At 48.9% G+C, this 19,068-nt stretch overlaps 2 protein-coding genes across 2 annotated transcripts; both read right to left on the bottom strand.

Annotated features, from left to right (window-relative positions):
• Positions 1-923: 923 nt before the first annotated feature.
• LOC136467192 (uncharacterized) lies at positions 924-4,276 on the bottom strand. The gene is made up of 6 exons (XM_066465792.1): positions 4,106-4,276; positions 2,477-3,263; positions 2,168-2,416; positions 2,001-2,053; positions 1,441-1,622; positions 924-1,362 (listed from the first exon to the last, which is right to left on the bottom strand). The coding sequence occupies exons 1-6, from the start codon at positions 4,274-4,276 to the stop codon at positions 924-926; spliced, it is 1,881 nt and encodes a 626-aa protein (XP_066321889.1).
• A 10,653-nt stretch (positions 4,277-14,929) lies between these two features.
• On the bottom strand, positions 14,930-17,635 carry LOC136502447 (uncharacterized). The gene is made up of 6 exons (XM_066497783.1): positions 17,518-17,635; positions 17,052-17,293; positions 16,771-16,956; positions 16,604-16,696; positions 16,413-16,517; positions 14,930-15,388 (listed from the first exon to the last, which is right to left on the bottom strand). The coding sequence occupies exons 1-6, from the start codon at positions 17,561-17,563 to the stop codon at positions 14,930-14,932; spliced, it is 1,131 nt and encodes a 376-aa protein (XP_066353880.1). The 5' UTR covers positions 17,564-17,635.
• Between the last annotated feature and the right edge of the window lie 1,433 nt (positions 17,636-19,068).

A 19,068-nucleotide genomic window follows, 5' to 3' on the forward strand; every position in this document is an offset into this window, starting at 1 on the left:
CTAGTTCCTTCATATGAAAGGAATTGGCTGGGGGATATATCTTCCCTATTGGCTCGGCAACGGGTGGGACGCCTTTTGAGGTGGTTTTCTTGGGAGGCGAAATGACTCCTACTGCCGTAGTGGCTGGGCATGACGTGGTGGATGGGATGTAACTATCCTCGCATTTAATGGGGAAGTCGTGGGCGCGTGGGCCGATGAAATTGGCTCATGGTTATCTATGCCGGATTGGGGTGGAAACTTCCCCGATTTCGTCACCCGTTCATTTTGCCTCCTCCCTGCATAAATACCCGAAGAGTCTCACCCCTCCTCGTCTTACCTTGCCTGCATTAGCACTGCCTCCATCGAGCCGTTGCTAGAGCAGCGGGTGCCAGGAAGAAGAGGGGAGAAGAGCAAGCCTAGGGAGAAAGCGAGAAAAAAGCGAGAGCGTGGGAGAGAGAGAGAAACTCACCGCCGCACCCGATTCCTCCATCGCACTCATGGCTAGTGACATCGTCGTTGTCGAGGCAGACCCCTGGGATCCGTCAGACGTCACCGAGGAGATGCTTCAGTTGCTTGTCGACGGTGGACTCCTTCGCCCGGTGACAGGCCCCACCAGGCCAGAGTGGATCGCTCCGTACGGCGAGCCAGAGCCGAGGCCTCGCGACGGCTACGTCATGAGCTCAGTGGCGGACCTAGGATTTTTGCATAGGGTATGCGCCGCAAAAAAAATTCTTATACAATTCGGTAAACTATTTATAATTTGGTAAAACCATATTATAATTCGGTAAAACGATGTCAAATCTTAATATAAATTGTTCAAATGAAATACAAATACTTTGAAATATAACAATAGGAGACTTACAATATTACTTGTTTATCCGCCGCTTTCTCAATGACATGAATGTCTCCATTATATCATCTTCATTAACTTGGAAGAAAATATCCTACTCAATAAATGTGACTAGACAATCATCCAAAACAGTATCACCTATCTTATTCCTTGACTTTGTTTTCACTATAACCAATGCAGAAAATACCCTTTCAACACTCGCAGTTGCCACTGGTAAAAGCAATATCAATTTGAGAAGCAAGTACACCATATCATACACTTTGTGCCTCTTTGTTTCAACAAGCTTAACTGAGAGATCAACAATGTTGTCTAGCCCTTGGAAGATAGCATCTTGTCGCATGTCATTAATATAATTATCAAGTTGCAATTCCAGTTTTAACAAATCATTGTTGGAGAAGTCCTTAGGATAAAATTCAGCCAATCTACGTACCTTCCGTGCATCAAAAGAAGCAAAGGAGTTGGAAGGACTAAAGGCTGACATACAAGAGAGTAGCTCCATATTGATCTCATCAAACCGATTATCAAGCTCTTGACTAATTTGATCAATGACACCAATGTATACTTCTCTTCGAAAATGGTCATCATTTGTTTGGTTTCAGGCACGAGCATACCATGCTAATTTTCCATAAGGCACATAAGCACCATCCATAGCAGGAACTTCAACACCATGTTTAACATAAAAAGAAGTAACCTTCTGAAGAAAATTATCCCAACCATTAGACCTCAACTCCTGCATTCTGCTCTTTGCCACATTAACAAGTGAGATTGCATTAAGAATATCTTGATCCCTTCTCTGCAAGCACTCGGATAACTCATTTGTATATCCAAGAATAACATACATTAAGTGCACAAAGAAAACAAACTCAAAGGTTTCAAATGCTCCAAGCACAAAATGTATCTTTGTCCAATCTTCCTTATATGCATTATCAGCACCAAGTTCAATGAGCACATCATGAATTGAGGAATATATAGTGATGATGCTACATATAGTTTTGTAATGAGAGCCCCACCGAGTGTCACCAGGCCTAGGCAAACCCATCTCTTGATTTAATCCACTCCCTGATTCAAGGTCACCACACTCTAGTGCTTTCTTGACATACTCAAGCCTAGCATTTCAAAGCATATCATGACGCTTGCAAGAAACCCCAACAATGTTCAACAAGATAGATACTTGATCAAAAAAAGTCTTGCAGTCAGTATTTCCTTTGGCAACAGCAACAAGAACTAGTTGGAGTTGATGTGCAAAGCAATGAATATAATAAGCGGAAGGTGATTCTTGCACGATTAAAGTTTTGAGCCCTTTAATATCTCCTTTCATATTGCTAGCCCCATCATAACCTTGACCTCTAATCTGCTGCATACTCAATCCATTACTAACAAGTAAAACTTCAATTGCTTTCTTAAGTGACAAAGAGGTAGTATCATCTACATGAACAACTCCAATAAAGTGCTCACATGGCCTTCCAAGTTTATCAACATAACACAAGCAAAGAGCTAGTTGTTCTTTATGTGATATATCACTAGACTCATCAGATAAAATTGCATAGGGCTCATCACCAAGTTCCTCAATTATTTTCTTTCTAGTTTCTATGGCACAACAGTAAATAATTTGCTTTTGTATCTTTGGGCTAGTCAAAGTGTAATTACCTGGTGCATTGTTCAAGACATACTTGTTCACTTCTTTACTATTTCCTACAAGAAACTTTAAAAGTTCAATGAAGTTGCCTCTGTTGCTAGACTCTTCACTTTCATCATGTCCACGGAATGCCAATCCTTGATGCAAAAGAAACTTGATACATCTAAGTGAATATGTCAATCTTTTCTTGTAAAGACGAAGCTCCTCCTCACTCCACTTGTCAATGTTATAATCAATTACTACCTTGGGATTCATAAAACCAATGTACCTCTCTTGAGCTACTTTATGTGCCCTAGAACCAGAATGTTTGAGAAGTGCTGTGTTTCCTATATTCCAATTATTCCATCCATCAACAATAAAAGTTTTTGACCCACTGCCCTTCTTGAACAAGTAGCATAAGAAGCAAAATGCAGAATCCTTCTTAACACTATATTCAAGCCACTCATAATTATACAACCATTGTATACTGAATCGATGAGGTACGCCTCCAATGTTTCGGTATGGAAAATCATGTATATAAGGTTTGCAAGCACCTTTAGTAATATATGCTCTACGGATTGCATCTTGATCATTAACAGGATAATCTTCAATAGGCAGCCTTTCACCTGGATCATATGGTAGGCGATTGATGTCATACGCCGGCGGCTTTGATGCGAGCAGTGGCGGTGATGCTAGCGGGGGCGAGGGCAAATGATCTACAATTTCTTCAACTTGTACTCTATCTTCTTCTTGATTCTGCTCTTCCATAATATTTTCATCCGAAGGTGGGTCAATAGCAGCCGCCTTCTTTGCTGCTTTCTAAAAAATGGATCGAATGTCTCCGTTTCTTTTCATAATTCAAGATTCAAGAGTTCTAAAAAAAACACTCATCAATTATCAAAACTAACGATTGGAAGAAACCTGGAACTGAGGAAGAACGGGGATGGACGGGGAGTATCACCTGAGGAACTGAGGAAGGACTAGTGATCAATCTTGCAGGCGATCGTGGCAGTCCAGGGTGGCCAGGCCAGGCAAAGCGATGGGCGATGATCTGCTCTGCTGGTAGGGCAGCGGCGGGCGCTCTAGGCACGGGCGCATGGCACCGAGCGATCGAGCTGGGAGCTGTCGCTAGCGCACGCGAAGAAACCTAGAAGTCCTGGTACGAGTATGACACGTCTGTCACATCATAGATGAGGCCTGGTCCAGCGCGTGCTTGGGCCGGATGTGGCCCAAGCCGTAGTCCATGGGCCCCGTGATCGAACAGACGTCATGATGTATGGTTGCCCCATGAGCCACGAGTCCATGACCGAGCGTTGTTGTTTGATGGCGACTGGCGTGAGATGACGTTTACCAACCACCCTGTCGCCCTGTCACCTGGTTACTTCCACGCCGTGCATGCACCTTGGCACTCATCAGCTCACACACTGGAACACTAGCAACACACTAGCACTCGTCAGCTCACACAGACACACACTCGCCATGCAACCAACCACTCGTCAGCAGTCAGCTCACACACTGGCACTGCACGACGACACGCTGCATGATATCTACTACAACTTGCACCAGCTAAAATTAAAAGAAGCTTCATTGCGTCTCGATCGACGGGTGGCCCATAGGGTGGTCGGTGGACCACCCTAACCACCCACTAGGTCCGCCACTACGTGAGCTTCATCTCCTTTCATGAGTGCGGCCTCAGCGTCCCAGCGGATTGATTCATGTGGGCGCTCCCGCACTACTACGGTGTGGAGCTCCACAACTTCAACCCCAACTCCATCGCTCAGGCAGCTATCTTTGTTGCCGTCTGTGAGGGGTACTTGGGGATTGCTCCCCATTGGGAGTTATGGCTCCACCTATTTTGGGCGGGGCACACTATGAAGCTGACGGGCACGTCGGGTATGAGGAAGGCGATGAGGGCCGGCGGCTGCACTCTCCAAGTGTGCCAGGACTACCTACACCTCTACATCCCGGCCCAACTCGCGTCATCCAATTGCTGGTGGTACACGAGTTGGTTCTACCTTCGCAACGATGACGGAGGACTTCCCCCCTACACTGGGCGGATTGTGGGGAGTTGCCCGGAGAGATGGAAGTATGGCATCCCGAAGGACGACCAGCCCAAGCTGTAGCCGCTTCTAGTGGGGCTGGCGAGGCTGCGGGGCCACGGTCTCACCGTAGCTATGGTCGTGGCCGCCTTCCACCACCGGAGGGTGCTGCCGCTGATGGCTCGGCGGCGGTGGCTAGTTGAGATGAAGCCGGGTGAGCCCATTGAGGGCATTCGGATGTCCTCCTCTGCCCTTTCCAACGAGGAAATTCTTCATCAGGTGGGAGAGATGGTAGAGGCGAAGCTGAGGGGCGGCAACTTGACCCCTATCGCGATGCAGCCGTCGTGGGGGTTCCTCTCGCTGGTAAGTCGTGTGCCGCTGTAGCCTCCGAGCCTCCTCAGTCTCCCCTTACCCCTTGTTCCCTTATGCGCATCTGTCGTTCCTATAGGGGATGAGGGACGTGCGCTCTTCTCTGCCACCCATTCTTGAGGACACGAGGCGGCGGGCGATCAACCGGGCGCACGCTGATGCGTAGAAGAAGCGAAAAGACGCCAAGGCGGCGAAGCGCACGAAGCAAATCCTCACGTGCGAGAAGCTAGATAAGCGCCGCCGTCAACAATGGAAGGATGGTCTCCCATTAGAGGAATCCCTGTCGATGGAGGCCTTAGACAGGGATGACGGGGGCGAGGTGGGGCGAGGTCCCCTGGACCACCTTCCCGACATAGTGGAGGTGGTGCCTGGGGCATTGGCAAGCAGCCCGGCACTCCCGGGAGGAGGAGGAGAAGCGGACCCGGGGTCGGCAGTTGCCCGCTCTAGGGCCGAGGCTGAGATGCCCGAGGCATGGGTGTTGGGCAAACGCGCCGTCAGCCCGGTGGGCTCGGCGGCTGTGGTGGAACAAGTGGCGGTGGAGGCGATGCCACCGCCCCCACAGAGGACCAAAGGGGCACCGGGGTCCATTGAGGACTGACCGGCATCGATGGACATGGAGGCGATGCCTCTACCGCCGCCTCCGCCGTTGCAGATGAGTTTTGCCATGGCGAAGTGGTTGCCGCCCCGTTCAAGGTAAGTGTATTTTTGGCAGGGTCATAGTGCCTTCCATTCGCCTTTTGGTCTCGCGCTGACCCTATAGGTTATTTTTCCTTAGTCGGAAGTGGCCTACGGACAAGCTTCCCTTGGCGCCCCTTAAGGCACTCAAGGCGAGCCCTAGCTCCTCCACCCACTGGGTGGTGGAGGCACAAGCCGCTATCCAACGTGGCGCGGCGTCGGCGAGGGTCGATCCGGAGGAGACGGCCACCCAAGGAGGGGCTGCCGAGGCGGCCCCTACACAGACGAGGGAGGGAGTGCTTCCACCCCATGAGGGCAAGGCTCACAAGTCAGATGGGGCCAGCGTGCCCTTGGTTGTAGAGGCCCCCAGGGTCTCTGATGCTGAGGTGACGGAGGCCAGGGCGCCCAAGACCGCCGAGATCGCAGTGGCCGCGGTCAGTGTTTCTGCGTCCACTGAGGCCATGATGGCGGAGGCCGGAGCCCCCAAGACCATTGAGGCCATTATGATGGTAGTGAGGCCATCTATCCAGGAGGCGGAGATGAAGGCAGTGGAGGTCTCGGTGGTGCCCTTGGTCTAGGGGCCACCGTTGCTGCGAGAGAGCGCCCGAGAGGCGGAGGTCTATCCGATCTCCTCCGACGATACTTCCTGGGCACAGGAGGTGGTCGACGCCAAGGATGCTAGTGTTGTGGAACAGCCAGCGCCGATCTTGGATGAGGGAAGCTCAACCCTCGTGCGGGCGCGACCCGAGCCTCACTGGTGGGATCATCCATGGGTACTGTGGCAGAGCCAGGACGACCCTAAGGGGGAGCCTCTATTCGCCCTCGAGGACGCAGCCGAGGGCAGGTGCTAGGGCACCTTCGAGCAATACCGCTAGCTGGTGGAGCGGTCGTTACGGACAGCCCTGTCCATGGTGGCCGACAAACTGCCCAGAGTCACCCAGGTTTGCGTTTCCGTTTCTCGCGCGACGTTGTCCTTTTCTGGTTTTGTTGCAATCAATGACCCTTGTTCTTCTTCCCCAGGAGCTCGAGACCCAGTCCCTTGGGAAGTCAGTCTTTCTCCGGCAGGAGAGGGGTGTCTGGGACCAGCTTCAGCAGTAGAAGGGCCTTCTTGCCGGCGCCAATGAGCTCCTGTCGACGCGGAGCACGGAGGTAGACGACCTCCGCCTTTGTTGTGCTGACGTGAAGGTCGAGGCAGCCACGGCCTAGATGTAGCTCGCCCCTCTGGCGGCGCGAGTCAAGGAGTTGGAGGGGGAGCTCACCCACGCGGTCAGCAATCGGGATGCCTTCAAGGGCCGAGCCATTGAAGCTACGGCCTTGGCCGCGGCTCTCGTGGGGCAGCTGGGGGCAGAATAGAGGGCACACCAGCTGACGAAAGGTGCCTTGGATGAGGCCCTTGCTGCAGCTGAGGCCTCACGAACCGAGGCTGTGGTTTGGAGGGGGACGGTCATGGGTGAGTTTTAGTCCCCTCATTTTGTTTTCTTTTCCTTATGTCTGCTCCCTAACTCCCTTGTGTGATGTAGAGCTAGGGAGCGAAGCTTCCAGGGCGGGCGAGGCTTCTTGGGTCGAGGCCCAGTGCTTGAAGGAGGAGGCCGAGGCCTCCAGGGCCAAGGCCCTACGCTGGAAGGAGAAGGCTGAGGCCTGTCAGGTCGAAACTCGACACTGGGAGCTAAAGGCCAAGGGTGAGTTCCATGGGCTTCCTCTCCTAATTTAGGTTGTTTTTTTCCCTCGCTCAACCTTACTCTGTTCTCCATGGTGCAGAGTTAGAGGTGGAGGTTACTCGGGCAGCCGAGGCTTCCAGCGCGGTGCAGACGGTGCTCGAGACCAAGATCGAGGAGCATGAGGCGCTGAAACGTGCTGCCCTTTTTGCCTACGAGGCCTTGGAGGTTGAAGGAGTTTAGTCAGGTAGCTCCCTAGGGAGCCATTTGATTGCGCTGAGCAACTAGATGCGTGAGCGGCTCCGAGGAGCACTACACATGGGTGTCAAGCGCGCGCTGGCCATCATCTCTTCTCACTACGTCGGCATCGACCTCCCGGCCATCAGTGATGGGTATGTCCTGCCTGATGATGAGGAGGAGGAGGCTGACACGGCGGTCACGAAGCTGATGGAGGCGGCGGAAGGCCTTGGCATGGTGCTGGCGACGCTCTTCAAAGAGGAGGTGGTTCCTCCCCTACCATCTGCCGGTGCTGAAGGCCCTGAGCCTTGATCTGGGCCCCGGGGGTAATGTAAAAATAGAGTAGGAGTTATTTTTGTATCGTAATGCTTGTGGCCGTCGAGGCCTTTATTTTTGAAGTATTTGTGTTTCTTAGTTGTTTTTCTCATGTTTCTGAGCCTCTACCCTCTGTTGCTCCTGATCAAATTTCATTTGCAAAACACCCCCTTGGGGCCTAAGCCGTCCCTTGGGTGAGAGGTAGTGAGGGAGTGCTGTAGCCTAGAGGCGTAGGCAATCTCACGACTCTACCGACCTCTTGCTTAGGAAGCAGACCTTGGTCTGAGGGGTTTTTACAACCGATTCGTCAGAGTATGCTAGGGTCTTGGCGTAGGAATTTTTGCGAAAAATGACTGAAGAATGGTGCGTGGGACCTAGGGGGAGTCCCCCATCTAGCCCCCGAGGGAGGCTTGGTTCTGCTGAGGCAGAGCCGAGTCTCCCTTGCCGTGTTACTATATTGCCCAGACCTACGATGGGCTCGGGGGGTTTCTCGAAAAATTAGACCAACTAAAGAACGCTTTTTAATTGTATTTCAAGAAACAACATATACAATGCTTGGAAATTTAGGGATAAAAATAATGTAGCTGTTCTATGTTCCAACCGTTGGTGAAGACTTCGCCCTTCTCGTTGGCCAGCTTGTAGGTTCTAGGCTTCAGTACTTGGTCGATGATGTACGGTCCTTCCCATGGCAGGGTCAGCTTGTGGTGGCCCTTGTTGCTCTATGCTAGCCTCAACACCAGGTCGCCTACCTTCAAGTCTCGGCCTTGGACGCGTCGGGCCTGATAGCACCGTAGGCTCTGCTAGTATTTGGCCGAGTGTAGTAGCGCGACATCTCGGGCTTCCTCCAGTTGATCGAGGGCGTCCTCTCAGGTGGTGCGGTTACTTTGTTCATTATAGGCTTGTAGCCTCGGGGACCATATTCCAAGTCAGTGGGGAGGATGGCCTCGGCCTCATAGACCAGGAAGAAAAGTGTGAACCCCGTGGCTTGGCTTGGAGTGTTCCTCAGGCTCCAGATGACCGATGGGAGTTCGGCGAGCCATTTCTTGTCAAACTTTTTCAACCGGTTGTGAATCCTTGGCTTGAGGCCTTGTAGGATCATGCCGTTGGCACGCTCTACTTGGCTGTTGGTCCTTGGGTGTCCTACGGCCGACTAGGCCACACGGATGTGGTGGTCATCGCAAAATGTCAAGAACTTTTTGCCGTTGAACTGTGTCCTATTGTCGGTGATGATGGTGTTGGGGACCCCAAATCTATGGATAATGTCAGTGAAGAACAGCACCGCCTACTCTAATTTGATTCAATTGATCGAACGAGCCTCGATCCATTTGGAGAACTTGTCAATTGATACCAATAGGTGGGTATAGCCCCCAGGGGCCTTTTGTAGAGGCCCAACCATGTCGAGCCCCCACACGGCGAATGGCCACATGATGAGGATGGTTTGTAGGGCCAGGGCCGGGAGATGTGTCTACCGAGCATAGTACTGGCATCCTTCGCAGAAGCGTACTAGCTTGGTAGCATCGGTGACCACCGTCGGCCAGTAGAACCCTTGGTGGAAAGCGTTCCCCACGAGCGTCCGAGGTGCCGCATGGTGCCTGCAAGCGCCTGCGTGCAAGTCCCAAAGCAGGGCTCGGCCCACCTCGGCAGTGATACATCATTGGAGGACACCTGAGGGACTTCACCTGTATAATTTGTCACTATAGAGGGCGTAGGTCTTGGCTCGGTGCGCAAGCCGTCGTGCTTCAGTCCTGTCACCAGGAAGCTCCCCCCGATCAAGCCAATCGAGGAACGAGATTCGCTAATCCACGTCCTGATCAGTCTATGAAGGCTCGGTGTTGACTTCCATGACCTCGGCCTTGGTCGAGGGGGTCTCGGCAGTAGAGGGGGCATCGAGCTTTGCCATGGGTCCCACGGGTGGGCTCTCCTCTGTCATCGAGGTGTAGTCAATGGAAGGTTTGTGGAGGTCTCTAGCAAAGACGTTCGGGGGCACCGGGGCCCATGCCGAGGCCATCTTTGCCAGCTCGTCGGCGGCCTCGTTGTACTTCCGCGCGATGTGGTTTAGTTCGAGGCCGTCGAACTTATCTTCTAGGTGATGTACTAATTTGTAGTAGGCCTCCATTTTGGGGTCGAGGCAATTTGACTCCTTCATTACTTGATCCACGACGAGCTGCGAGTCGCCTCGAATGTCGAGACGCCGTGCCCCAAGTTCGATGGCGACTTGTAAGCCGTTGATGAGGGCCTCATACTCGGCCATGTTGTTGGAGGCGGTGAAGTGGAGCTGCACCAAGTAGCGCATGTGTACTCTGAGGGGCGAGATGAAGAGCAGACCCACGCCTGCCCCGGTCTTCATCAGGGATCCATCGAAGTATAGGGTCCAGCATTCCGTCTGAATTTGAGCAGGTGGCAGTTGGGTGTCTATCCACTCAACCACGAAATCATCCAAGACCTGAGACTTGATCGCTTTTCGAGGCGCAAAAGTCAAGGTTTCCCCCATAAGCTCGATGGCCCACTTGGCTATCCTGCCTGAGGCCTCCTAGTTATGAACTATCTCCCCTAGGGGGAAAGATGATACCACAGTCACTGGGTGAGACTCGAAGTAGTGATGCAATTTGCGCCGGGCTAGGACCACGGCGTAGACTAGCTTCTGGATGTGGGGGTAGCGTGCTTTGGTCTTAGAGAGCACCACGCTGATGAAATAAATAGGACGTTGGGTGGGTAGAGCATGCCCCTCTTCCTACCTCTCTACCACTACGGCAGCGCTGACCACTTGGGTCGTTGCGGCAACATAGAGTAAGAGGGCCTCGTCCCTGGCCAGGGGTACCACAATGGGAGGATTTGTGAGCAGCGTTTTGAGTCTGTCGAGGGCTTCTTTGGCCTCAGGGGTCCAAGAAAAACGCTCGGATTTTCTCAAGAGTCAGTACAGAGGCAAACCTTTTTTGCTGAGGCGTGAGATGAAGCGGCTCAGGGCCGCAAGGCATCCCATGACCCTCTGTACTCCCTTAAGGTCTCTAATTGGTCCCATGCTGGTTATGGCCAAGGCTTTCTCTGGGTTGGCTTCAATGCCGCGTTCCGAGACTATGAACCCTAAGAGCATGCCTCGGGGGACCCCGAACACACACTTCTCGGGATTGAGCTTGATGCCCTTCTCTCTAAGGCATTTGAAGGTTATCCTCAAGTCATCGACGAGATCCTTGGCTTTTCTGGTCTTGACCATGATGTCGTTTATGTAGGCCTCGATGGTCCGCCCAATGTTGTCGCCAAAGACCTAGGTCATGCACCGCTGGTATGTGGCACCTGTGTTTCTGAGGCCGAAAGGCATAGTCACGTAGCAGTACATGCCAAATGGTGTGGTGAAAGAAGTCGTGAGCTAGTCAGACTCTTTCATCTTGATTTGATGGTAACCAGAATACGCATCAAGGAAAGACAGGGTCTCGCACCCTGCAGTGGAATCAATGATTTGATTGATTCAGGGTAATGGGAAGGGGACTTTTGGACAGGCTTTGTTCAAACCGGTGTAGTCTACACACATCCTCCATTTCCCACTTTTCTTCTTGACTAACACAGGGTTAGCCAACCACTCTGGGTGGGACACTTCTTTAATGAACCTGGCCGCCAAGAGTTTCTGCACCTCCTCACGGATGGCCCTATGCTTTTCCTCGTCGAAGCAGCGTAGGCGTTGCCTCGCCGGTCTAGATCTAGCCCAGATGTCCAGGGCGTGCTCGGTGACCTCCCTTGGTATGCTCGGCATGTTCGAGGGACTCCATGCGAATATGTCGGCATTTGCACAGAGAAAGTCGATGAGCATGGCTTCCTATTTGATGTCGAGGGTGGCGTTGATCCTCAGCGCTCGGTCGTCGGGGCAGGCGGGATCGACCGGGATGAGTTTGGTGGCCTCCGCGGGCTCGAACGCCCCTGTGTGACGCTTGGAGTCAGGCACCTCACCACTAAGTTGGTCGAGGTGGGCGATGAGGGTCTCGGCCTTTGCAAGAGCCTCGGCGTACTCGATGCACTCAACGTCGCAGTCGTATACATGTTCGTACGTGGACTCAATCGTGATGATACCGCTAGGGCCTGGCATCTTGAGCTTGAGGTAGGTGTAATTGGGGAGTGCCATGAACTTGGCGTAGCACGGCCACCCTAGGATGGCGTGGTAGGCTCCCCCGAACCTAACTACCTCGAAGGTAAGGACTTCCTTGCGGTAGTTGGAGGGGGTGTCGAAGCAGATGGGAAGGTCGATGCGCCCGAGGGGTCGCGTGTGCTTCCCTGGCATGATGCTGTGGAAGGGTGCGATGTCACCTCGGAGCCTCGACCAGTCGATCTCCAAGAGCTCCAAGGTATTGACGTAGAGGATATTGAGGCCGCTGCCTCCGTCCATCAACACCTTGGAGAGTCGGGTGTTACCGATGATCGGGTCGACGACCAGTGGGTACTGCCTGGGATTCGGGACATGGTCAGGGTGGTCATCTTGATCAAAGGTGATTGCCTCCCAAGACCAGTTGAGGTACCAGGGGGTGGCCACCTTGATCGAGAAGACTTCTTGGCGTTCCCTCTTGCGCTGCCACGCCGTAAGGCACGCCGAGGGTCCGCCGAAGATCATGAAGGTGTTGTGTACCTCGGGGAACCCATCATCCTTGTCATCGTCCCGATCGCCCTTTTGCTTGGCGTCATCACTGGGGGGCCCAAGCCTAGCATAGTAACGCCACAACATGGAGCAATCCTCGAGGGCGTGCTTGACCGGGCCTTGGTGGTAAGGGTAGGGTTTCTTAAGCATGTCGTTGAAAGGTCTAGGACCTCTGGGGCCTCGGGGATTCTTATATTCTGTGGCCGCAACCAGATTGGCCCCTAGGACCTCCTGCTTCCCCAGGTGTGGCAGAACCACCCAAAATAGCGTACTTACAGAGGCGCTCGTCTTCCACCAGACACTAAGCACCCCGAAAGCAACTACAACGAGCGGTATCCGTCGGGCACACCCTGAGGGAGAACCCGAAAGATCCACATTTTTCCCAAGGATCCAATAATAAAAACGAGTTACAACACAAGTCCATCTCATACATTAGAGTTTCTTAAAAGTACATTATTACAATACCAAATACAGAGTGCGGAATGATAAACAGCGGAATATTAAAAGATAACATCTAGCGATAAGATAACGAGGATTCCGTCTGAGCCCACCAGATGGATCCTCCACACAAGGAACTCCTCAAGCGTCACCTGCAACAGGGGTAAATAAACCCTGAGTACACAATGTACTCGCAAGACTTATCCGATCAGTGAGAATACTTTCTTGACTCCAAGAAATATGCTAGGCTTTATGGTTGCTGGTTCTCTTTAGCCAAAAGCAAAACTAATAGTGGGTCCTTATTGATACATTATTATCATCAGCCGTATTAAGTTTTTATCTAGTCAATCTATATAAGCACCTGTGCTACTTTCAAGCAAGAGTTGAGCAATCGTTACTGTTCCTTCTCCTTTTCCACTTCTAGTTCTTACTATGGTGCTAAACCGTAGACAAGCCATACTGGATAACCCGGTGATTCGCGAATCAATGTGCCCAGCTGGGTGCCCCGAAGACACACGCCCCGCTTGTACCCTAGGCACAAGCAGGACTAACCCACCACTCTCTTGTCCCAGGTGTCTAGGTCCTCATCCAAACTTGGACTCCAAGCCCCCGCCTCTGAATCCCGGACTCAGTGCGGTGCAAGGACCTCCACCACCTCCTCTTCCCATCAGTCGGTCTAGAAAGAGCCGGATCCACGACAAGAGAGCAGCAAGTCTTCCCTATGCCCATACCCAAGTATGTGCTCGGGACAATAGTCTGTGACTTGCCTAGAGTCATATGCAACGACCGGTCCTTAATCGACATAGACAGGGAAAAAGTGTAACCGGGCTGTGCCCTGTTGGCCACAGGACACAACCCCTCACACCCACCAGTACCAAATCCACATCCCTGTCCGATCACCATTTTTCCTTTCCATTATTTCATCATGATATCATAGTGTAATCACCTATTTGCGAGTAACGTCAGGTTACTCACGCTACCGACATCCTGAGCATAGCAGCTACTCGACCTGCACTAGTAGGACTCATGGTGGATATATCTATGCATGTAGTTTCCATAAAATGCCTGTAACATAAATGCAGATCATGTAATATATTCAGTGACCATTTAAAAATAGGGGTTATGCACCGGGGCTTGCCTTGGGCAGGTGCCGGGTCAGCAAAGTCAGCACCAATAGGCTCCTGGGCTCCCTCCACCACAAGGGCAAAGGGTTTTTGTGGCGAAAATTTTCATCACAAAAGCTTATTTTTTCGCCACAAACAAGCCTTTGTGGCGAATTTTTAAATCGCCACTAGTCGCCACAAATACTCGCCTCACAGATACTCTAGTGATGAATTTTTGTTCCCCGCAAATGACCATACTCATTAGTGACAAATTGTACTGTCACTAGTAATGGGACATTTGTGGCTCATTCATTGTCACAAAAACATATGCATTAGTGGCAAAAAATGATGCCACTCATAATGTTTTTAGTGGTGATAATATTTGCCACAACTATACAGAATCTATGGCAATATAATTGTCACAATTACCATTATAAAAGTGACAAATTTTGTGGTCACTAAAGACTACATATTAGTGATAGAAGTTTCGCCATTACTTGAGTTTGTCGTGTCGATGCTTGTTCTCACTATTAAATTATAATTGTGTCTAATTGTTTACCACAATATGTATGGGAAAAAGTGGTAACTTGTTAACACAAATACTTTTCATTTGTGATGCAAACTAATCCTCACATGTAAACTACGGTGGCAAACCTTTGTCACAAAAAATTATCTTTTTGTGAGAACTGACAAGACAAAATGTATCAATAGTTTCATCACAAAAAAGCATAGCATTTGTAGGAAAATATTAGTCTGGACAAGTTTTGTCACAAGATAAGTTTCAATTGTGTGAAACACATTAGATGTTGTGGCGACCAAGTTATCATTATTATCCTTGTTGTAGTGACAAAAATAGCTCAACAAATGTACATTATAGCAATATGATTATTTCAAATCTGCACCAATAATATTTATTTCAATAATTCAAATTTGGCATTAAGCATTACATAAAACTAAGAACACTCAAACCTCAAAATAACTCTCTTGACACTACTTTAAAGTCTCACAATAATTATTCAACTAAAGTGTTTAAACTCTAAGATGCTGGAGGCTGTGAGGCACCAATGCGTGCAATTAATGCAGCCATTTGATGATCAAGTTGTTCCCTCACTAGGCGAGCAACTTCTCCACTCTGTGTTTGACGCAAAGAACTCATCTCATCACGTTGGGATTGCTGCTCTTCTTGCAGTTGTGCATTTGTTTCGACCACCGTGGAAACTTGGCCTTCCAAAGCTTGTGCTCGTTGCTCAGCAGCCTCAGCACGTTGCTCAGCAGCATCTGCACGTGCTCGAGCTGCAGCTTCACGCTGTTCTGAAGCCTCAATTTGCACCTGCAATCTGATTCTTTCCTCAGCCACTCGGTTTACAGCACGAATGCCAACACCACGTGAATGGTTTGGCTTTCGACCAAGAACTAGTGCGAAGTGCTCCACTATTGGCACGGGCGCAGAAGAAATCTTTTCTTGATGTATCCCAGCAGCTTCATGTAGTTTGGTCTGCAAAGCATGAAAACAAACTAATTAAGAACCCATATACTACACAGCAGGCAAAAACGTTCATGTAAGTAAATTAGACATTATTGTCTACAACATCCTCTAGAATAGTCTGAAGCACCGGATCAAATCTCGGTATGATGAAAACTATGCAAGATGATAAGGGTATGATTGGTTTGTTGCATATATGCCAGCTAGGCTCACGGGATTCAAGTTAGATGATTAGTTGGTTGTATGGCTCCACAGGCCTAGTTCTGTTCATGCAAAAACTCTCTTAGCCTAGCTCTCGAGATACAGGGATTTTAGGTGTTTCTTCAGAGCCTGGCTCGCCAGATGCGAACAGTTACTAGGTAAGGACATTATTAGCATATTTTAAGTGATATTAATATACTTCAAACAATATTAAGCATGAGTAAGATAAATTAAGAGCAATAAAAAATGGTTGCATATAACAAATACTACCGTGATTGTGTTTACTTGCCTAATTTCTCGTGCAAGCAAACAAACATCATCTCAGCTCGACCCTCTACTGGATGCAAGCAACGAAACATGGTAGTGTTGTATTTACCCAAGCTATCCCCCGAGGGGCCTGCTCCCGGATACGAACACAACCAATCACACTCTAAGCGGCCAAAGAACACTAGCGTAGGATAGTGTAACATCCAAATGTTCTCAGAGTTGATACTGTTCAAAAAAATCTACAAACATGTTATCTAATAATTGAAAATTGCAGACAAATTAAATAATATATGAAATTTACAAACAGCTTAATAAAACGATATTGTTCATGATTAGAGATACTGCAAACTTTTCGTAGTGCCTAGACTTTTCAACTCATTAAATGAACAATACAGAGACTACATTGCAGAGATAATAACCATGAAAGAGTCATACATAATTCTACTACCATACTTTTTCATACAAAAAACACACCACTTCCACCTAATCCTAGTTCAAAAGGTAGGATACAGATTGACAAATGTGAAACCCAAAGATGCCATCAAGAAGGGAAGTAATATGGTCATACCATTATTTCTTCACCTGTTGGAATGGACCATGTCCCATCAGCCTTTTGATATGTAGCCTTCCAAACTTGCATAGCAGTAGGCCATTCACCAGTTTCTGGGTGTCGCTGCATTAGAATAACAAAAGCATATATTCACTAATACAGAACGATGTGTAATAGAAAAAAATCTGCCTAGTAACTATTTTCCTCACCAGATCGTAAGTGATTTGAGCAATTGATCTAGTTCCTACTTTAGACCCCATCTCTTGCTTTCCTCTGTTGATAGAGTTTTGGTTGCTCCTTTTCTGGTTTACAAATTGCATAAATGTATCATTAACAATTATGCAGCACTGTAATTTAGGACATGAGTTGTATGTACCTGAAAATCATCATCCGTCCACAAATTCCTTATCAACCATTGCCAACCTTCTGGTGAGACATGTTGTGGCCTTGGCTTGTTGTTTCGGTAAGCTTGAAGTAGACGGTAACGCCGATTATTATATTGACTCTCTACTTGTCTCATGGCACAATCTTTATCTTTTTCTGAAAGCTCAGGAAACTTTTGCTGTACAGCAAAGATATATTGTAATAACCGGCCACTGAATGCAATGATAACCTATGCATGCCAAATATATTCATTTCATATGAAAAGTAGGTCACCTTTAGTTTTCTCCAAATAGATGTAGTAGTACCAGGATAAAACTTATCCATGTCCCTCCACTTCTTCACTTGGAGTGGTACAGTTCTTACAAGAACTGTTATCTCACTTTTAAATAAACTAGCATGTTCTCCACACACTTTTGCAAACTCTTTAGGGAACTTTATATCAATATGCTTTCCTTTTGCTCTTCTCTTGCGAAGTTGATTGTTAATTGTAAGTTTTCTTCCACTCTTAGCAAGGCCTAGTTAATTTAGGGAAAAGAACAAGGGTAATTAAATGTAATGTTTATACTCTATAGTGTCAAGAATCAAATTTTAGATTAGTATAACATGTTGTGACATGCTAAATGTAGCACTTGTTATTATGTCGTATAAAGAAATAAATGTAGATCAACATAACAGTACCTAGCTAAATCAGCGAAATAAACAATGGTGTAAAGAAGCAGGTTTCAGATTAGCAAAACACCTTCAGTGTTGTGTGTTGCAGCATTTATTTGATTATTTTCATCCATTGCCACATCTGAATCAAATTGATCACGTTCATTGTCAGTTCGAGAGCCACGTGAACGTAACCTGGTTGTTATTTCACCTGTAGAAACAAAAATAGGCATTTTGTAAATTTTACATAACTAAATACAACAGAAATGGCTATCTTTTATTGTACCATCAGCACACGAAGTAATGCAAGTGAACACAGTTGCAAGTAATATAACTAGGATTTTTGACATCGGCATGAACACAAACCCCATGTGTTTGTTCATAGTAGCTCTCGTTCAGATCTATGAACAAGTAATGGTGCATTCAATTAAACAAGAAGTCAAGAACTTGCATGTTCTCATGGAGATTATTAATGGAATCGCTATCAGTACTAATAAGTCGAGTTGCTGATAACTAGAAGACACATCATATGAACTTAACAAAAGATCATGTAAGTTTTCTTATACACTAGAAGCAATATAGAAACATTATATTACAAACGAGGCTGCAGAAAATTGTAGCTTTCCTAATTTCCTTTGATGCAACATGCTACAATACAACAGAATTTTTACGCAAAGAAATATTTGGTGGTGCTGAATGTATAAAACAAACCTATACCAGAGGTCAATTGGTCCCTTGGATCTTTGGATAAAACAGAGGCAAGCTCATCAAATTCCGTATCCATTTCAGCAACTGTTCGTTGAGGCACCCGTGGCGGCACCCGTGGAGCCATTTTCCCTGCAAAACAACAATGGAATTGATGGAGAAACATAGCCATCAAATTAATGGATATTTTACCAAAAGAAACAATCTGACGAAAAAAATAATTTGAGACATATACAAAGGATGGAAACAATCTGTCAAAAAATAATTTGAGAAATATAAAGTTGGACTGGGCTGGAGGCATGGGTGTCGTAGGTTGGTGTCCAGTACAAATATGGTATGGATGTGATGCATATTCATAGATCGAAATCAAGATATCAGTATGGCAGTTGTGCAAGCCACAGTGGCGGCGGCCGTGGCAGTGGCCGCCGCGGCGACGGTGGCCGTGGCCGTGGCGATGGCGGCACTGGCCGCGGGCATGGCGGCCGTGGTGGCGGCGCCGGCGGCCACGACGAACTGGATCGGAGGCCAGGGATTTTCCGCATCGGCATCATGGATCCGTGGGGTATCGCATCTTCTTGCCATGGCCGTGGCCGTGGCGATGGCGGCACTGGCCGCGGGCACGGCGGCCGTGGTGGCGGCGGCGGCGGCCACGACGAACTGGATCGGAGGCCACGACGAACTGGATCGGAGGCCGCCACGACGAACTGGATCACGGTGGTGGATTTTTCGCATCGGCATCTTGGATCCGTGGGGTGGCCGGAGGCATCTGGGCGTGCGCGATACATGGCCTTGGCTTTGACACAGGATAGGAGTAATCATTGGGGGCTAATAATGACGATGCTGGCCAGATGGAGGAAGACTTGGCAAAAAAAAAACTAGTAGTAGTACGCAGTGCACCTTTGTGGGTCGCCTGTTTCTCCGTGTTTCTCCCCGT

This window comes from Miscanthus floridulus, chromosome 1, assembly GCF_019320115.1.
Source record: "Miscanthus floridulus cultivar M001 chromosome 1, ASM1932011v1, whole genome shotgun sequence".
Lineage (NCBI taxonomy): Eukaryota > Viridiplantae > Streptophyta > Magnoliopsida > Poales > Poaceae > Miscanthus > Miscanthus floridulus.

What these genes read in the sequence shown, in the direction of transcription:
- LOC136467192 (XM_066465792.1), bottom strand. Translation starts at nt 4,276, where the DNA reads ATGGGGAGCAATCCCCAAGTACCCCTCACAGACGGCAACAAAGATAGC. An exon ending in TGTCTTGAACAATGCACCAG is followed by an intron (nt 2,417 to 2,476) that starts GTAATTACACTT and finishes GTTGTGCCATAG; the next exon opens with AAACTAGAAAGAAAATAATT. An exon ending in CCTTATGGAAAATTAGCATG is followed by an intron (nt 1,363 to 1,440) that starts GTATGCTCGTGC and finishes TGATCAAATTAG; the next exon opens with TCAAGAGCTTGATAATCGGT.
- LOC136502447 (XM_066497783.1), bottom strand. Translation starts at nt 17,563, where the DNA reads ATGGATGAAAATAATCAAATAAATGCTGCAACACACAACACTGAAG. An exon ending in GGACGGATGATGATTTTCAG is followed by an intron (nt 16,697 to 16,770) that starts GTACATACAACT and finishes TTTGTAAACCAG; the next exon opens with AAAAGGAGCAACCAAAACTC. An exon ending in CAACAGGTGAAGAAATAATG is followed by an intron (nt 15,389 to 16,412) that starts GTATGACCATAT and finishes CATGCTTTGCAG; the next exon opens with ACCAAACTACATGAAGCTGC.